Source organism: Colius striatus, chromosome Z, assembly GCF_028858725.1.
Source record: "Colius striatus isolate bColStr4 chromosome Z, bColStr4.1.hap1, whole genome shotgun sequence".
NCBI lineage: Eukaryota > Metazoa > Chordata > Aves > Coliiformes > Coliidae > Colius > Colius striatus.
The window spans coordinates 53,082,688-53,100,366 of NC_084790.1; the positions used below are offsets into that span (position 1 = coordinate 53,082,688).

The window sequence follows — 17,679 nt, forward strand, 5'->3', positions numbered from 1 at the left end:
ACCCAATAGTAATCTTTCATTATGCCAACAACTAGTGAGGAAGTCTGGAGTCTGAGTTGATAAATGTCATTGATCTATTTGGAAACCATTTCTAAACAAATATCTTTTTTAGATATAGGAGCAAGTGATAAATTAAACATTTTACAGCATTTAACATATCTCCACTTTGAATTGTTAGAGTAGTAATAGGCTTGTCACAGGATATAAGTATTAAAGCAGCATCAAAAAAAACCCCTCAAGCATGTGATGGATTATACCTCACAAATATTTCTAATACAAAGGACATTATCAGAATTTGTTTTTAACCAATTTGGAATATAATTTAAGATCAAGATACTTCATCATACATGGTACATATATGGTATATACAGACGTTAAGGACACAATTCTGACACCTCAACTCACACTCCCTGTGGTAAATTACTTCCCAAGTTTACTGAGCCTTCTTGCACAGATGGATGCAATTTCTCATGCACCAGAAACTCACCCCCAAAGCTATGCAACAAATAACAACACTTAAATGAAATCGGTTTCACGTATTAGTTTTGCAGCATATCAGGACTATACTTTTTTATGTAAGAGCAGCCAAAACAGCTTAGAAATAGAAACCTGAATTACAGATCTGAAAGAGTAACTACTTTATTGTTACTCAGATACAAATAGCTTTTAAAAAAAGGGGCTGAATAAGTGAAGCAATGGTAACAATCACTGATATAACCCATGTCTGTTATTCAGCAGCACTCTTGCTGCAAAACAGCCTGAAGGCAGAGATGCATTATAAAATTCCTGAACTCTCACATTGTGTATGTGCTGCCCTGCTGAATGTAAATGTCTGCATTCAAATCTCAGGGCCACACTGGAGACAATGGTGTGAAGCTTACTCTTGGGACAGCTGAGGGTGAAAAAGTTCATTAATTTTGCCACATCCATGCAAATTGTGTCAAGCACAGGGACGTTTCATCTTCCAGTCATGAGAAGGTAATTAGTAATCTCGTTGCTCTTCTCATTCTCTACCTCCAGACAAACGTATCATAAACCCATCTGTCATTTAGTTCTTTAGGAACGACAGTCAGCACATTGTGTGCTGATCAACTTTGTTAAAAGCTAAACCCTGTCTTTAAGGCAGAGCTGAGCCCTTGGGAGCTGAATGTGATAGATGTTTGCAGTTCTGGACTGCACACAACGCAGCAGGTACAATCCCAGTGCTCACTGAGAAGGATAGCTGCCTTACTTTGGCTCTAGAGATGCTATGAATTTGCATGGCCCCTCTGCATAGCAACAAGAGGACTAGGATCTTCATGAAACCACAGGAAGCCTCTCTATGCAGTTCACTGAGGTAGCAGGTTACAAGCATGCAAAACAAATGTGCTTTATTTTCAACATGCAGCTTGGGCTAGATCCATTAAAAGGACTTAAATGATGGTGTTTACCCAATTTGCCAACATATGTGACACCCTAAATCAATTTCTGTGTCTGAAGGAATCAGTTCCTGCATGTACCATGCAGATGGGATCCAGATGCTCAGACTTGCACGGCAAGCCCAGCATCTACTTTCCACCTAGAGAAATCCAGAGCCTAGAGCATTTACTCTGCTGAGGCTGGACTTCCTCACTAGCCTCATTTTCCACCCTACTTGACTCACACGCAGGACACATGCAAGTAGATGTACTTAAGGACACGTAAAGGAATACGCAAAATACAAACAGGAGTAAAACGACTGTCCTCTCTTTCAATTGGGAGTCAGAATTGAACGTTCTCAGTGAGTGCTTTCTTATCTATCCAACAAGATGTTAGTGCATGTGTTCCATAGCACTGCTCTAACTGTTCAGATACTTCCACCTCTCTAGCTGAAGGTGTTCCATTTTGTACCAGGTAAATAATGACCCACCAGATGACAGTAGAAGGCTGTACGGCTTGGTGTCTACAGCACTTAGCCAGGTGGAAAAGGGTGAGTCACAGGCCCTGCTTGAAAAAAAGAGCTATGGGAGGACCCTGGAAGAGCAGAAAATGTTCCCAAACACTCAATTTCCTCAGGCCTAAGCAATCTTTGGTTGAGGGATTTGGTCCAGGAGGACTGTCCCGTCACACTGCAGTCAGAAAGGCAAAACTTTCACTCTGAGTACCCTATAGGCTAATGGCCATGGGCCAAAACACTTCCTGACATAGCTAAGATCAATTTCTGTCCCTCAGCAGAAGACAACAGTGTAACCAGCATCACCAGGCACCATCTGGATGCTCTGAACACCAAGCCATTGCACCTCTGGAAGCTTAGCTTACACAGCAGCTCCCTCCTCTCACTGATGGTAGCTTTGGTACCTTTTTGATTTCTCTATGCACTGATTGGACATACAAAGATAATAATTTTGGGAACAGGTTAGATTCTTGATCAGTTTGTGACCTATATCAATTTAGGGAGCTCTGATGCTAGAGCTGACAGAAGATACATGGCAGAAGTATGCAGTCCAGGAGACAGACTTCTGCCAGCTGCCACATGAAATACTAAGCAGAAGGCTACACAAATTTGCTACGTGTCTTGTAATACTTGGCTCACCTGCCCTGCTGGATTCAGCAGGTGAATAGGTCCTCAGGAGAGTAAGGCATTTTGCAGCAAACTAGAAGTTAGTGTTTCAGGGGTCATTTTACACCAAAGACTCATAATTTTCTTCTCTGGGTTACCTTATTCAGCTTTCTGCCTTGTGGCTTAACTAATCTTACTTTCGGGGTGACAACCTCAAGCCAATTTCAACAGGAAAGAGTGCATCTAAAGTTAAGATATGACTATGCCAGGCATATACTACCCTGAATGACCAAAGCTGTGTGAGTATCAGTATTTTCCATGATGGCTACTTGGAAGGTACAATCTCACAACTTTGTCTCACCCTAGAAGAGTCTGTCTGAGGCTCATACTATACAATCAGGACCCCTCCAGCTAGTTCAGAGGAAGAAAGATGCTCATATTTCCAGAAAACTAATTTCAGACCACATGCAGAGGTTGTGCAAATCTCTATCAGCTGGTGTTGAAAAAAGGTGTAGTTTTTTTGTCTTTTTTTTGTTACCACAATGGTTCCTCCTGAAAAGGATTCTCATTTTATTCTGCCACATCCACTAAAATTTCGGTGAGATTACCACTATCCCTGGATTACTCAAATGAAACAGTCAGCTAGTACACATGACACCCAAAAATAACATTAGAGAGCTGTGATTATCTTGCCTACTTGAATGCCACAGGGTGTTGGCAATGTATTTCAAAATAATCATGTCAAGGCAAAATGTGCTTAAATACAACAGAGATGGGCAATACTTTTAAAGCTAATGTAGATATGGCTTTTTTTTGTGAGATATTTTGGGGAAACAGGGTGGAGAATTCTCAAACCACTGAGAAATCTGAAACCTCTCTGAATGTAGCCATGCTAAAGTCTTCTATTTTAAATAATTGCAGATATTAATGAGCTCAAGAGGGAGATGGAAAATATGTTCTATCGTTATGTTTCACTACAGACTTAGAAAAAGTGTTGTCTGGTAGACAAAGAAACAGTCAGTTTATCTGGGTGGCCTGACTTCATTTTAGAAACAACTAAATGTTGTTTCTTCCACTCATTTTAGGCCTAGGAATTATTGAAAAAAAAAAATAAAAAGAAAAAAAATAAGGATGGGGGTGGTAGGAATCTAAAGAGTCTGTCTGGAAAGAATTACAATTAGAACACACTTTTGCACAAATCCTTGTCTTAGAAGAAAATCACTTTTTCAGTGTAATTCAGCAGCTGTTTGCTTTTCTTATTCAGAAAGATAGGACTTAAAGGGGTAGCTATAGTAAGCCACCGATTAATAGGCATCTGGTGCTATTCTCAGGCTCCTAAGGCAAAGATTAATATTCAGTTCCTACGTGTGTATGATTTTAAAGATTATAGATCAGGTATACTTCAGAGTTTTTGGAGAAAAACAATGACTGTCAATATGTTCTACGCTTAGAACAGAGCTTCAACTGTTTAGAATATTGTCTTTTTATGTTATGAAAAAATATTTTATGCATGCTTATCTGCTATTTACAAAACCTTTATTAACTTCTTTATTCAGTAGTAGAGAAATTACATGGCATTTGTCTGTAACCCAGCTCTTTATCTTGGATTGAAAAATGGAAAGGTCAGAGGTACTAATTTTTATGTACTTTGTAGTTCAATGGAAATATGCTGAGAAAAACTAAAGCATTCTACAGCTAGCAGCAGAGATAAAGATTATCCAGGTTTTTGAATAAAACTTTCAGAGTCTAATTCTACTCTATGAAATTATTCTGCCCTGTGCCACTCTAACTTTGGAGGTAGATTTTCTCCATTTATAAGGAAATGCATTTCCCTTTTACTAATCACCAGAGAAACAAGTACCATACTTGTCTTGTATCATACATACAGACATTAAAGTCTTTCACTACCACTAATCTTCAGATCACCATGTACCCATGCAAACACTATTTCCTTCACCATTTCAGGCAGAGGAGACCACCTGAAAAGCACTTCTGCTATCAGCTGGCAAAGAGAAGGCAAAACTTGCTTTGCCTGCAGAACTGACATAGCTCTACATGGCTAAAACCAGCTAGAACTGTCATTGAAAATGTCCATCTGCAAAGCAGCTTTTCAACACCCATATAAGAACAAGCCTTGCTCAGGAGGACACTTTTTTTTTCTTGTACCAAAATCTACACCTGGAGGTAACGGCATGGCCTGCAGATGAATGCAATAGTCCATCTGTAACAGAAAGGCTGTGTGATGTTTTTGACATTTGACATCTGAGGTGATGTTTTTGTGATCAAGCCCTGGCATAAGCCAGATCCATGCTGACATCAAAGGAACTACATGCTCCTCCAGCCTGGCCAACCAATGCTTGAAGGTCAGGCTGGTCTGACTTACAAATGTCTTAACTTCCAAATATTTCTTTTGGGTAAACAAACAGGGAAGACTGGGGGAAAGAAACAGTAAGTTCCAGAAATTCTAGACAATTCAGGAAATCACACAGGAACATGTCCTGCCGCATGACCTGTCAGAGTAGACAAAGCAGCTGGGTCTCCTAGGGGAAAGTACAGCCCTTTCCTTGGAAAATTGTTCACTGCTGCCGCCCAGAGGTCTCAGGATACCAGATACACCCTTTTCCTTGAAGATATTTAAGTGCCTACTACCTGCAGTGTTAGCTAGCTCTGCTGCATCCTCTTTAGGTCCACTGTACACTTGTCAGCAAGAGTGCTTGCAATAAGGTAAAGCTTAAGCTGCATTGCAACATCTGAACAACCATCAGATGGACTAAACAGATTTTTAATCTAATGCTGCATTAATTGCGGTGGAGATAAATTTTGCCATCCCTTCGGTTTCTAAAAGACAGCTTCAATGCTTTAAACATTCTTCAAATTACACTAGGTAAAAAAAATAATTAAAAAAAAAAGATCTGATTCTAGGAAAATCTGGATGATGTCAGGGTATGTTTAATATTTGGTCTGCATATTTCGAGAAAAGTTTAAGCAAACAAAAGCATAATTACCTAACATCAGAAAATTAGCCAGAGAACACAAAAGTTTATAAGCTTCCTTAACTGTAGGTCAAATAGATTTTTTTTAGATCAATAGGGAGTATTGTCCAGATTTTTCTTGTCGGGATTTAACATAAGCAGTCAAAAACAGGTCTCAACCAGCTGCCACTCTGCTTTGAGGCCTGTCATAGAGCTGATTTTTTGGGTGTACTTTTTTGTCCAGTACAATCTCCATGGACTAAATAGAGAACAATGCCATTTCAAACCTGTATTTGAAATTTGTGAATGATCATGCAGTTCAGTCAACCTAAAAGATCAATCTTACCTCCTACAAAGAGAAGGTCTGCTGCTGGCCAATGTCAAATGTCTCATTGCCTCACCATGCAATTCTGCTGCTTCGCTTCTGCTCCGCTCTTCAAGCGGTTTCCCCTTTGATTACTGAATCTTCTCAGCTCTCTAATAGAAATTAATTCAACACCACCACACACAAATCTAACTGGTTTGTGAATTGCATCAGCTTAATAAATTAGTCTGACAAATGTCAGAGCCACTGATGGAGAGGGATGCAGCATCTTCTGTTCAGAGACAAAAGGAAAAACACTACTGACTCACGCTGCAGCACGTAAGCTGTTGGATTACTAAGAATACTTATTAGATAGACTGAGGGGCTTGAGCACGTGGGAGAAAGATACAGAAGGTTTTAAGTACACTGTTCCTGCTTTACCTCTTTCCACAGGCCTCTCCTACTCTCACACAGCTGTATTACTGCTGTTACACTTGCATCATCCTGCTGCAATTCACTTCAGCATTGCTTTTCAAAGGCATCTTTCCATCTAAAATGAGTTCTTCTGCTCCAATCCATCCCCTTTCAGAAACCTCCAAATACCTCCCTGCTTACAACTGTAATTTATTGGTATGGCATAGATCTCTTCCTTACATGCCTGTCTTCTCCCAGTGTTTCTCTCTGGACAGGCAGTCATCTCTACAAAATTCACCACAAAATTCACCTTCTGAACAACACAGATGCACTCTCTCTGGTGAAGCTTGCCATCACAGATGTGTAAGTGCCATATCCTAAGGCACCTTCCATATCTATCAGAAAACAAATTTTCATGTACAAATATGGTTTCAGTTCATGGCCAATCACACAGAATCACAGAATCATAGAACAGCAGGAGTTGGAAGGGACCTTTAGACATCATCTAGTCCAACCCCCCTGCAGAAGCAGGGTCACCTACATCAGGTCGCACAGGAACATGGCCAGGCGGGTCTTGAAAACCTTCAAGGAGACTCCACATCCTCCCTGGGCAGCCTGTGCCACTGCTCCGTCACCCTCACAGTGAAATAGTCTTTCCTTATGTTTAAGTGGAACTTTTTGTGTTCTAGCTTCTTTCCTTTACCCCTTGTCCTGTCACTAGATACACCAGAAAACAGGGATGCTCCAATCTCCTGACATCCACCATTTATATACTTATAAATATTAATGAGATCTTCCCCCCCAGTCTCCTCTTTTCTAGACTAAACGGCCCCAGTTCCCACAGCCTTTTCTCACAGGAAAAATGTTCCAGTCCCCTGATCATCTTGGTGGCCCTGCGCTGGACTCTCTCCAGCAGTTCTCTGTCGCTCTTGAGCTGAGGAGCCCAGAACTGGACACAGGACTCCAGATGAGGCCTCACCAGGGCAGAGTAGAGGGGGAAGAGAACTCTCCTTGACCTGCTGGCCACACTCTTCTTGATGCAATCCAAGGTGTCATTGGCCTTCTTGGCCATGAGGGCACATTGCTGGCTCATGTTCAGTTTATTATCAACCAGGATTCCCAGGTCTCTCTCTGCAGAGCTGCTCTCCAGCAGGTCACTCCCAACCTGTACTGGTGCGTGGGGTTGTTCCTTCCCAGGTGCAGGACTCTGCACTTGTCCTTGTTGAACCTCATGAGGTTCCTCTCTGCCCAACTCTCAAGGCAGTCAAGATCCCACTGAATGGCAGCACAGCCTTCTGGGGAATCAGCCAGTCCTCCCAGTTTGGGGTCATCAGCCAACTTGCTCTGTCCCCTCATCCAGGTCATTGATGAAGATGTTGAACAAGACTGGCCCCAGAACCGATCCCTGTGGAACTCCACTGGCCACAGGCCTCCAACTCCATTCTGTGCTATGGATCACCACCCTCTGGGCTCTGTCATTCAGCCAGCTCTCGATCCACCTCACCATCCACTCATCCAAGCCACATTGATCGAGCTTTCTGATGAGGATGTTATGGGAGGCAGTGTCAGAAGCCTTGCTGAAGTGAAGGTAGATGACATCTGCTTCTCTCCCCTCATCTAGCCAGACAGTTATTCCCTCTTAGAAGGCTCTCAGGTTGGTCAAACAGGATTTCCCCTTGGTGAAGCCATGTTGACTCCCCCTGATAACCATTTTATCCTTCGTATGTTCAGTGATAACATTCAGGATGAGTTGTTCCATCACCTTTCCAGGGATGGAGGTGAGGTTGACAGCCTGTAGTTCCCTGGGTCGTCCGTCCTGCCCTTTTTGAAGACTGGTGTGACATTGGCCTTTCTCCAGTCCTCAGGCACCTCACCTGTCCTCCATGATTGTTCAAAAATGATGGAGACAGGCTTAGCAACTACATCAACCTATTCCCTCAGCACTCTAGGATGCATCCCATCAGGACTCATTGACTTATGGGCCTTAAGCTTGGCCAACAAGTCTTTAACCTCTTCCTCTTCCACCCAGGGCAAGTCCTCTGCTGTCCTGGTCATCCTGTTACCCTTGCTGGACTGGACTTCCCGAGGGCTGGCCTTGGCTGTAAAGATCAAATCAAAGAAAGCATTCAGTAGTTCAGCCTTCTGTGCATCCTCTGTCATCAGGGCACCCTCTGTGTTCAGCAGTGGGCCCACATTCCCCCTAATCTTCCTTTTGCTGCTGATGTACCTGAAAAACCCCTTCTTATTTTCCTTTCTTCCTTGTCCTGAGTAAAACAGTGGTCAGTCTAGTGCTAGCACAACACTTCTCTTCACAAAGACATAATGCTTTGGGCTTCATTTATACCATTTAACTTCTACTATATTATTATATTTCCATTATTACTACTAAAATAAGCTAAAAAGTTATCTTGGTTTGATGAAACTGTGAGACTGCTTATCTTCTTTAATTTTCATCTAAAAACAAATAAATATTCCCACAAAATCTGACATGTAGAGTTACAACTTCAAGTATTTTTAATTCTTTTGGAGAGAAACTTCAGACATTTCTCAAACACGTCCTTAAATTTGTACTGTCTATTCTTTTCACTGGCCACTATCCATAGACACAAGAGTTTAAAATAGACTCTAAATATTCAACCTTTCCAGATAAACAGAAAAAAATCTAATTTTTAAGTAGAAAAACTGTTGACAGCAATCTGTAAAACAGCTTTGGAAAGTGTTTCAATCCTAAGAATGATTCTATCTGCCACAGAAACTGGTGCTATCACTATGTCATGAAGACAACTTAATAGCAGGTGTTGTGTCACCCATTTACCTGGGAGCACAAAGTTTAACCACTGCAACATATTGAACCAATTATCATATTCTCTTATGCTCTTTTCCATAAAAACAAAACAAAACAAAACAAACCCAATGTTTTATCATGAATCTCATAAATCAGTATACTTTTAAGTTAAAAAGCTTTGGTTTTGTGTCTTTTTGGCCCCCAAGTGTCTTGTTTGCATGTTTTTTACAGAGAAAAACTTCTGATGACTTCACAGCTAAATGCTTTTAGTGTCTGTTCAAGCACACTTGTATACCCAGAGCTCCTGTTGACTCCCTCTCATGTGATTTTATGACTGTCCTACTATTCTACTAAAAGATGTCATCCATGTAGACACACTCTAATTAGCATGGACTATGTCCATGACTATTCCAAGATATCTAATGTGAAACTGGGCATACATAAAGAATTACTTCTGATAAGTAAGTTTACTTTGTATATTTTCCAGTTTTCCAGCCATCAGCAGCTTTTCCCTCCCTCAGTCCCTTCCCCTGGTATAGCTTGTAAATGAAACTCTACATGCTACTTCAAATGGTATAGGAAAGTGGGTTAGCACCCTTGTATACACTTAAAAGGAAAGTGAAATAGATCCATATTTCTTAAAACAGCAGTCCTTCTCAGTAATGCTTGTTCCTCTTCATTAGATAGTTAGTACAATGGTATCAAGCATCAGCAGATCTCAAAAAAGCTTACACAGCCTCAAAGCTGTGTTCAGGGTTTGAAAGCAAGACACAGAAAACAAAACAAGGGGCTTTAAACAATAAAACCTGTTAACAGTGAAAGAGAGGACCTCTTACAGCAAGGAGCATGTAAAGGAGCAAATCAATAGGACACTTTTAAACCCCAAACAGAAAATTAGGAGAAAGTGTTGGAAGAGTAATGCAGTTAGAGTAATTCACAGAATCACAGAATGGTAGGGGTTGAAAAGGACCTCTAAAGATCATCCAGTCCAACCTCCCTGCTAAAGCAGGTCCATCTAGATCAGGTCACACAGGAACACAACCAAGTCTTCAAAAACTCCAGAGGAGACTCCAAACCCTCCCTGGGCAACCTGGGCCAGGGTTCCCTCACTCTCACAGAAAAGATTTACCTTAAACTTAAGTGGAACATTTTGTGTTCCAGCTTTTGTCCATTACCCCTTGCCCTGTCACTGGACACTACAGAAAAAAGTGTTGCCCAATCCCTTTGACATACACCTTTGAAATACTTGTAAGTATTGATGATGTCCTCCCTCCATCTCCTCTAGGCTTAACAGCCCCAGCTCCCGCAGCCGATGCTCCAGTCCCCTGATCATCTTGGTGGCCCTGTGGTAAATGCTCTGTTTTCCCAACACTGGTGCACACTACTGAGGAAAAAGGGTACTTTGACAATGATCTTGAACTTGATAATGCACACTAATGAACACTACAGGTTTCTCCTACGAAGTCAGAAGGAAATGTTTATTAATGCAATGAACACTTGGATGAATCTGTTGTAAAGATGTAAGAAACAAAACCCCCTACTTTTAATATTTGATTAAAGCCATTTTACATTTTGCAATCATACCCCAGGAACAGTGAGAATACCTACATAGAAACCCTGAAGTACCAAGTGGTTTGCATACACAGATATGGCCTCGTGTCCATTCTCACAAGTCTACAGCCCAAATGGACAAGAGGACAGGAGTAAGAAAGTCTCACAGCTTATGGGCCACAGTTTGCCTGCAACATATATATTGTCCAAAAATATTCCACCTCCCCTTTTTTTTCCCCAGCTACTTCAATTATTTTCTACTTTCCCCTGACCCCACTTTGCTCTGCAATCAGAAACAGAACTCCAGTCACTGTGAAGAATTTAAAAAACTGAATTGGTGGAGTCAGTGGAAGAGCAAAGCACTTTTTGTTCTTGGTAGATCCTCTTGTCAGCAGCAAAGGGGAAAGCTGGTCCTTTAGTACTTTAAGCCAAGGAGTACTAAGTTGCAATAGTACTTATCTGTATACCTCTATTTCCAAGGTTAATGAGAAACACAGTATTACACACTAATAAACAGTTACCAAGGTAAAAGAGTCCTCTGCCTTCTGAGAACCAAAAATATAATAATCATCACCACTTTTTGTGTCCTAGACTGTCCTAGCACCCGCATTGATTAAACACTAGGGGTTGACACTCTCCCAATTTCTGCTATGTAAAATGAGAGGTGTTGGCTCTAGATGGCCAAGGGGACAGTCACTTCATCTCTGGACAACAGCTTTAAAAAAGAGCCTCATAATTCCTGGAATAGTGTCTCATCCAAGTAGTGGCACGGACACAGCTGCTGCACATGCACCTCCGTTGTCTTCTTCGCATTAAAAAAAGTACTGCTAGCTACATCAAGGTGCTGGCAATAATTTGAGCAGTTTGGATAATCTAAAGTAGGCAGCAGTCTTTGCCAAGTACAGTTAAAGCAAAGGGACACAGTGGAAAAAAACACTTTTGCTTCTGAATCTTTCAAACAATTTATCTCTCAGTCTTCACACAGTCGCAGAGACCTGCAGCACACTGGGACCGAACTCGCACTGCACACAATCAGCTTTTTCGGGAAGAGTCCACTCTGTAAAGTTCCTTAAACCACTGAAACAGTCTTTAGTACTCCCAAGAACCTTTCTTTTTTTTTTCCTCTACTTCCATTAGTCTATTTCAGGATTTGGTTTTGTGTGACATTAAAGACCTACCTTGACAGTAAAATTTATGTTCTATCCTTGGCAGGAAAATAGTGGCATCTTTAGCACAACCTCAGCAGATGTCTACTTAACCAAGAGTGGCATTTCTCAAGATCTAGCAAGAAGTAGTCAGTTTCTCCAAATCACAATACATAACTTCAATCATACACACATTCTCAAAAACTCAAATAAACTGCCTAGTAGACATTCAGTTAAAAAGCAATGAGAATTAAAGCACAAATCAAGGCACCTAATCAGATTCACGTAAGCAGACATTCAATTTATTAACATATATCTTCAGCTACAACTTTCTTTCACTGCCTCCTTTAATTATCTTGACTGGAAATTTGTCTGTGGTAGAACACAAGCTTTAGTTTATTCCCCTTAACAACCTGAAAATTGGGAAGGGCTGTATCAGAATTTTCTTTTTCCACACTGTTTGCCACTAATTATTCAGCTACAAATCCATTGTCTGTTCCACTCAGGTTGGGGTTTTTGGCAGTAACTGAGACTTCTTTAGGAACAGTTCACTACAGTTTAAATTCATTATCTGTTGCTAATTAAAATAATCTGGTTTATTGTCACAAAAGAAAATCCTGTTACAGAAACTAATGACCTGCAACCTTCAGTAACTGAGAGGATGTGTTTACAAGCACACTTAGTGCTAGTGCCAATCAGGTCTAATTGGGATTAACCTTTAAGTATTTATTACTACTCACAGGCTTAGGTGCAATTACAGAGACGCAGAGTCAGCAAAGTATCAATCAATCAACAGCTGTAAAGAGAAACAAACAACTTCAGGAACACTTCTCATCACTGTTAATGTCCATGCACTGCTTAAGTTTACTTAAGTAAACTATGAGTTACAATTGGGCTTATGATTTAAAATTCACTTATTTAGGCATCTTTTAACTTTTGCAGTCTAGAAAAACGTTTTCCCTTAGATGGGGGCAGCGAGGACTAAGATTATCACTATCTATTTTATTGCTTCTGATTTATACTTAAACATATGCCTTTAGAAAACACACTCCAAACTTCGAGCAGCTGTATTCAGGCACATACAAGTGCACCCCACAGAGCCAGTTTTTACCTGGTGCTGAGCATACAAGTCTGAGACAGTAACCTGATCTTCATGGGTGCTGAGCACTGCAGTTCTGATGGACTGCAGGAGTAGTTTGTGGATCATCACGACCTATGACAACAAACTCAGTTAATTTAGGAGACTGGTTAAAGTACGTGAAATATGGAAACTCGAGCCAGTTTAACCACTTAACCACTGGCAACTTCCAAACAGTTGCATAGTACTTTCTGAGAAGGAAGATATAACTTAGGAGAAATAATAGCTAACTCTCTGCATCAGGCTAAGCAACAGTAAAGCAGAATTTCCACAGCGGGAGATTTAGTTTGGTCCAGTTTAGATCAGTCTGTCAGCAGGGCTTTGTGGGCAGTAGTTTTGGGGTGTTTTTTTTGCCTAAAATACAAAAATAAAATATTGTCTGAATTTTTCTAGATCACTAGGACCCTTACTTGACAGCATGCAGAAGTAAACTTGTTCCTGCTCTATTACACAGAAGACACACACAGAACAACTCCAAATTGGTCTGGTTTATTAGGGCTTAAAAGTCCGTACTTTCCAGAAGACTTAAGAAAATAAAACCCACAATGTTGTCCATTGAAATAGCCCCTCCTTCAGGACCTTTTCTGAAGAATGTCAGAGACGCTATTTTCATCCAGTTCTTGTTAGTTTCTGAAAGACGAGAGCTTCTACTACCTCTTCAGGGAGTAAGAATGGGACTTGAGTTATTTTTCTGCTTTGCTTTTCAAGGAAAACAGGAGGGAAGGGGGGATTAAGAACAAGTGTATTTGCCCAGTATCTCCAGAACAGATGCTTCTTTTCTATGGTAACTATGACAACACACATGCAAATTTTAACAAGACTCAAAATTTGTGCAAGCTCTCAGGAAAGACTTAACTTCTTGATGACAAATTCAGAAGTTTTGCACTAGCTCTTATAGCTTTGAGACTTTGATCCCTGAGAACAACCATTTACTGCATACAAAAGACTGCAACAGACAAGTTGGTTTAAAAATTATTTATTTTACAAAAGCATACATTGCTGCTTAAAACATTCATGGTGCAAAACCTTACCAACTCTCAGTTGGTTGCACTGATGTGAACTGTCTCTTTAGCTTCATTTACACTAGGATGTCAATTTTTCCAGTAATGCTTCTATTCCTTTTCCATTTTTATTCACCTTCAACTTTGGGACAAGCTTTTTCAATCCTTTTTTGACTGTATTTGCCACTTTTTGATCAGCACTGCGGAGAAGGCTACAAGAAACAGGAGAAAAAACCCATGGATATCAAAGGTCAGCACATAGGTCAAAGGAAAACAGGCTGTCCATCTATGGAAACAATAAATATTCAGAAGAATATAGTTCAAAGCAGATTATATTATCTCCTATTAGAAAAATGGAAGGCTCTCCCAGAAAGCATGAAACACAAAGTAAGAACACTACTAGCACAGGATAGATCAGACTGGAAGGAAACGCAGATCTCTAGTCAAAGTAGGTTCAAACATTGGGTCAGACCAGGTGCTCAGGGCTTCACCCAGTCCAGGACTGAAACCCTGCAATGTAGGAGACAGCCCAACCTCCCTGGCCCCCAGAACCACTACTGCATTGTTCTCCTGGGGAAAAGGCATCTAACTTCCCAACTCAGCTGAAACACAAGTTTCGGCTTGTGTTGTTGCTGCCTCTTGCCCACAGCCACAAGCACTTCTATGAAGAGCTCAACCCCCAAAGCTATCCCTTCTCCCAGCTGAAACAGCCCCAAGTCCTGCAGCCTCTCTTCCCAAGTCAAGGGATCCTGTCCAGGATTACATTTGTCATCCACCATTAAACTTGCTCCAGTTCCAGGCATCCAGCTGCTGATACCTTTCTTGTAATGAGGGTCCTGAAACCGGTGGCAGCAAAGTCCATCTAATGCACATCAAAGTACTTTCACTACTGTACTTCTGTTTAGCACAGGACTAACAGAGCCTTACCAGTTCTGTTCTTTTTTTGGTATTACTTTTGGAAAACAAGCCCACTTCTTCAGACAACTTTTATTCCTTAGAAACAATGAAATCCATCATAAGCTGTAAAATAACATCAGAAAACAAAAAGCTTCTGCGCTTTCCAGATCAACCTGGGCAGTGACTGTCCCTTGAGCAGAGGTAATGGCACTTCTGATTTGCTACTTCAAAATAATGAGTGAACATTACCTGAAAAGCAACGTCTCCTACAGTGCAATTCAGAACAGGATTACAGGCTGCACTGGAAACTAGAACTAGAACCAAATTTTAGCTCCCAGGTGCTGGTACCAAGCAGGCTCTATGACACTACAAGCCTTTACGATCCCTAGAATTCTTCCCAATGGCTCCCAAATATGCAGCAACCTAAAGATTGTTTCTAGTCTTGTTTTTAAACAAGGATTATACATAGCAAGCTGAACTGAGTAGGGCATAAAGAAATTAATGCAGCTTAAGATGGGACTTAAAACTGTCTCCTTAGGACTCTGAATCCTGTGCAGGATGAACCACACTATGGGCAGTAGCACATGGTACTGACGTGGCCAAGTGACCACGTCATTAACATCAGCTACTTTATTCCTATGTTTACTCATGTGACTACAATAACTTCAAGCAGCAACTGTTGTCATGCTTTCAGCTATGATATTACTGCTTAATCAAGGGGCCTTCTTGAAAACAGAATTCAGCATATGCGAGAGTAATAACTTTCTCAGCTTTTCTGCGAGTCATGAGCCCCCTAACATTAAGAAAGTCAAGAGTAATGACAAAGGATGTGCTGAACACAGAGGTACTTAGCGTGGAGAGATTCACACGGTGCACCACCAGGGACAAAGAGTGTACAAAGCAGCAAGCCCCTCTGGACTACATTTTATATATTTCCCACAGTGAATTTCATCTGCCAACAGCTATACTTGTAAAGCTGCTCTCAAACTCTTCGTATCAACAGATATTTCAAGATGCTGTATTTTTAACATAAAACAGCTACATGTCTGATAATGCATCCCAAAGACAACTGAGTTTTGGGGTTTTAAATTATTATTCTGAAAGTTCTTCGATGATCTGGTAAGCAGGCATCTATGTGTTTTATGGATATAACTTCTACAAGTTACAGAAACAGCACATGGGAATCAGTGAGCCATATGGTCAAGCATGTTTTTTTTACACATTTTCTACCCTGACGTAAGGCACCACTGACAAGTTAAAAATATACAGAGGAGAGATCAGAGGTAGAAATGTAAACAGAACAGCATGCCTGACATTCAAGCACTTACAATGCTTTTATTTACACTAAGCTGGACTGGAATGTCTGCAAAGAGATTTCTTATTACCTTAGGACACTTCATGCTTGTGCCAGGCCAGAACTAGGCCCAGATTTCTTTAATAAAAACAAAAACAAAAGCAATGAGTGCCCAGAGGATACCAAGTAACCAGGCAATCATGCGCCTGCGATTAACTGCTCATAACTGGTGAATATGCTTATATGACTAGAGAGCCAAAAATCTTCAAATGGACTAACTGTGTAATTCTGAGTTCCAGATCTCCATGAAAGTGACAGATGGCTTCTGAAAGCCAACAACAAAGCAAAAAGAAATCAGAACTTCAGGGAGAACTGGAAGTATCTGAAAATTACCTCTGTCTGAGGGAGTTGAGCTTCTTTATGACAAAAGGAGAACCCGGACATTTATTTTAACTAAGAAGCTTTTTTAAAACTCAAACATAATTTTATGTAAAAAATACTAATGTTACCTATAACAGACTAAATTAAATTGATCACTACTGTACAATTTAGGTAGTCTCTCAACTTCAATGCCCGCAGTTGAATAGAGACAAGATTAATCGCTACATGTTAGCAAGGTTAGCAAGTGTCACATGAAATGGAACAAGGGCAGCTGGTTATGTTTGTGTTCTCTCTAAACAAAAGGGTGTCATGCCTAAAGAGCAGAGAGAAGTTCAAACTACAGAAGATTTAGATTCAATTACCTTTTTGGGTTTTTTTTAAGTAAAAACAAAATTCCAGACACACACTCATCTTCCATACTTTTACCTCTTTCCTGTTAGGTGAGTTTCAGTATTGGTAAAAAACATTTGATTGCCAATCTGGGAGATAAACCCCACTGCTTGGTAACAAAGCTCATTTGTCAAAAGCCCACCCTCCAGTGCCACAAGAGGGAAAGACAGACATTCTTCCCAGACTTTTCCATTAAATACATTGCTCCCATGCTGGTTTTTGCTAACAAACAATTACTAGCTTAATGGGTTTTTTTTTAAAAGTCTTCAAAACTTATTAAGAGAGTGTTGTCACAGTGACAGCCGAACAGTTATTAAAGTGTGGAAAAAACTAGCTTGGTATGTAAACCAGCAACACCACACATTAATCGAATCTCCTTAGCCTGTGTCAGGAGGAAAAAGTCCAAGCATTAATATGCTGTCAATGAATGTGCCTTCATAACAAATCTCTACTGAACATCTGTGCACAGGATCAGAAAACTTAAAAGGCATTAGATGCATTTATTGAATTCTAAAGGCCTGTTATGAAAGGCAAAGAAGTCTTATCATTTTAGCAGCCTGGGCCACAACAAACCCCAGCAGCACTACAGGCTTGGGGAGGAGTGGCTGGAAAGCTGCCAGGCAGAGAGGGACCTGGCAGTGTTGGTTGGCATCCCACAGAATATGAGCCAGCAGTGTGCCCAGGTGGCCAATAAGGCCAATGGCATCCTGGCATGGATCAGGAACAGTGTTGTCAGCAGGAGTAGGGAGAGAAAGGCTCAGGGGAGACCTTATAGCCCTCTACAACTACCTGAAAGAAAGTTGCAGGTGAGGGTCAGTCTGTTCTCCCTAGTAGCAAGCAATAGAATAAAACGAAATGGCCTCAAGTTGCACCAGGGGAGGTTCAGGCT

The 17,679-nt window shown here is 40.8% G+C and overlaps 1 protein-coding gene across 3 annotated transcripts in view; it reads right to left on the reverse strand.

The window, feature by feature from the left end:
- Positions 1-12,830: 12,830 nt before the first annotated feature.
- PUM3 (pumilio RNA binding family member 3) overlaps positions 12,831-17,679 on the reverse strand; it is a 46,635-nt gene continuing 41,786 nt past the window's right edge. For 2 of the 3 annotated variants that reach the window (XM_062019079.1, XM_062019080.1), the window contains one exon: positions 13,788-14,040. In XM_062019079.1, the coding sequence (XP_061875063.1) occupies positions 13,911-14,040 (130 nt within the window). In that variant the 3' untranslated portion in view covers positions 13,788-13,910. Of the gene's footprint in view, positions 12,903-13,787; positions 14,041-17,679 lie in introns of those variants that run through there. The other variant, XR_009820914.1, reaches the window with a different exon arrangement.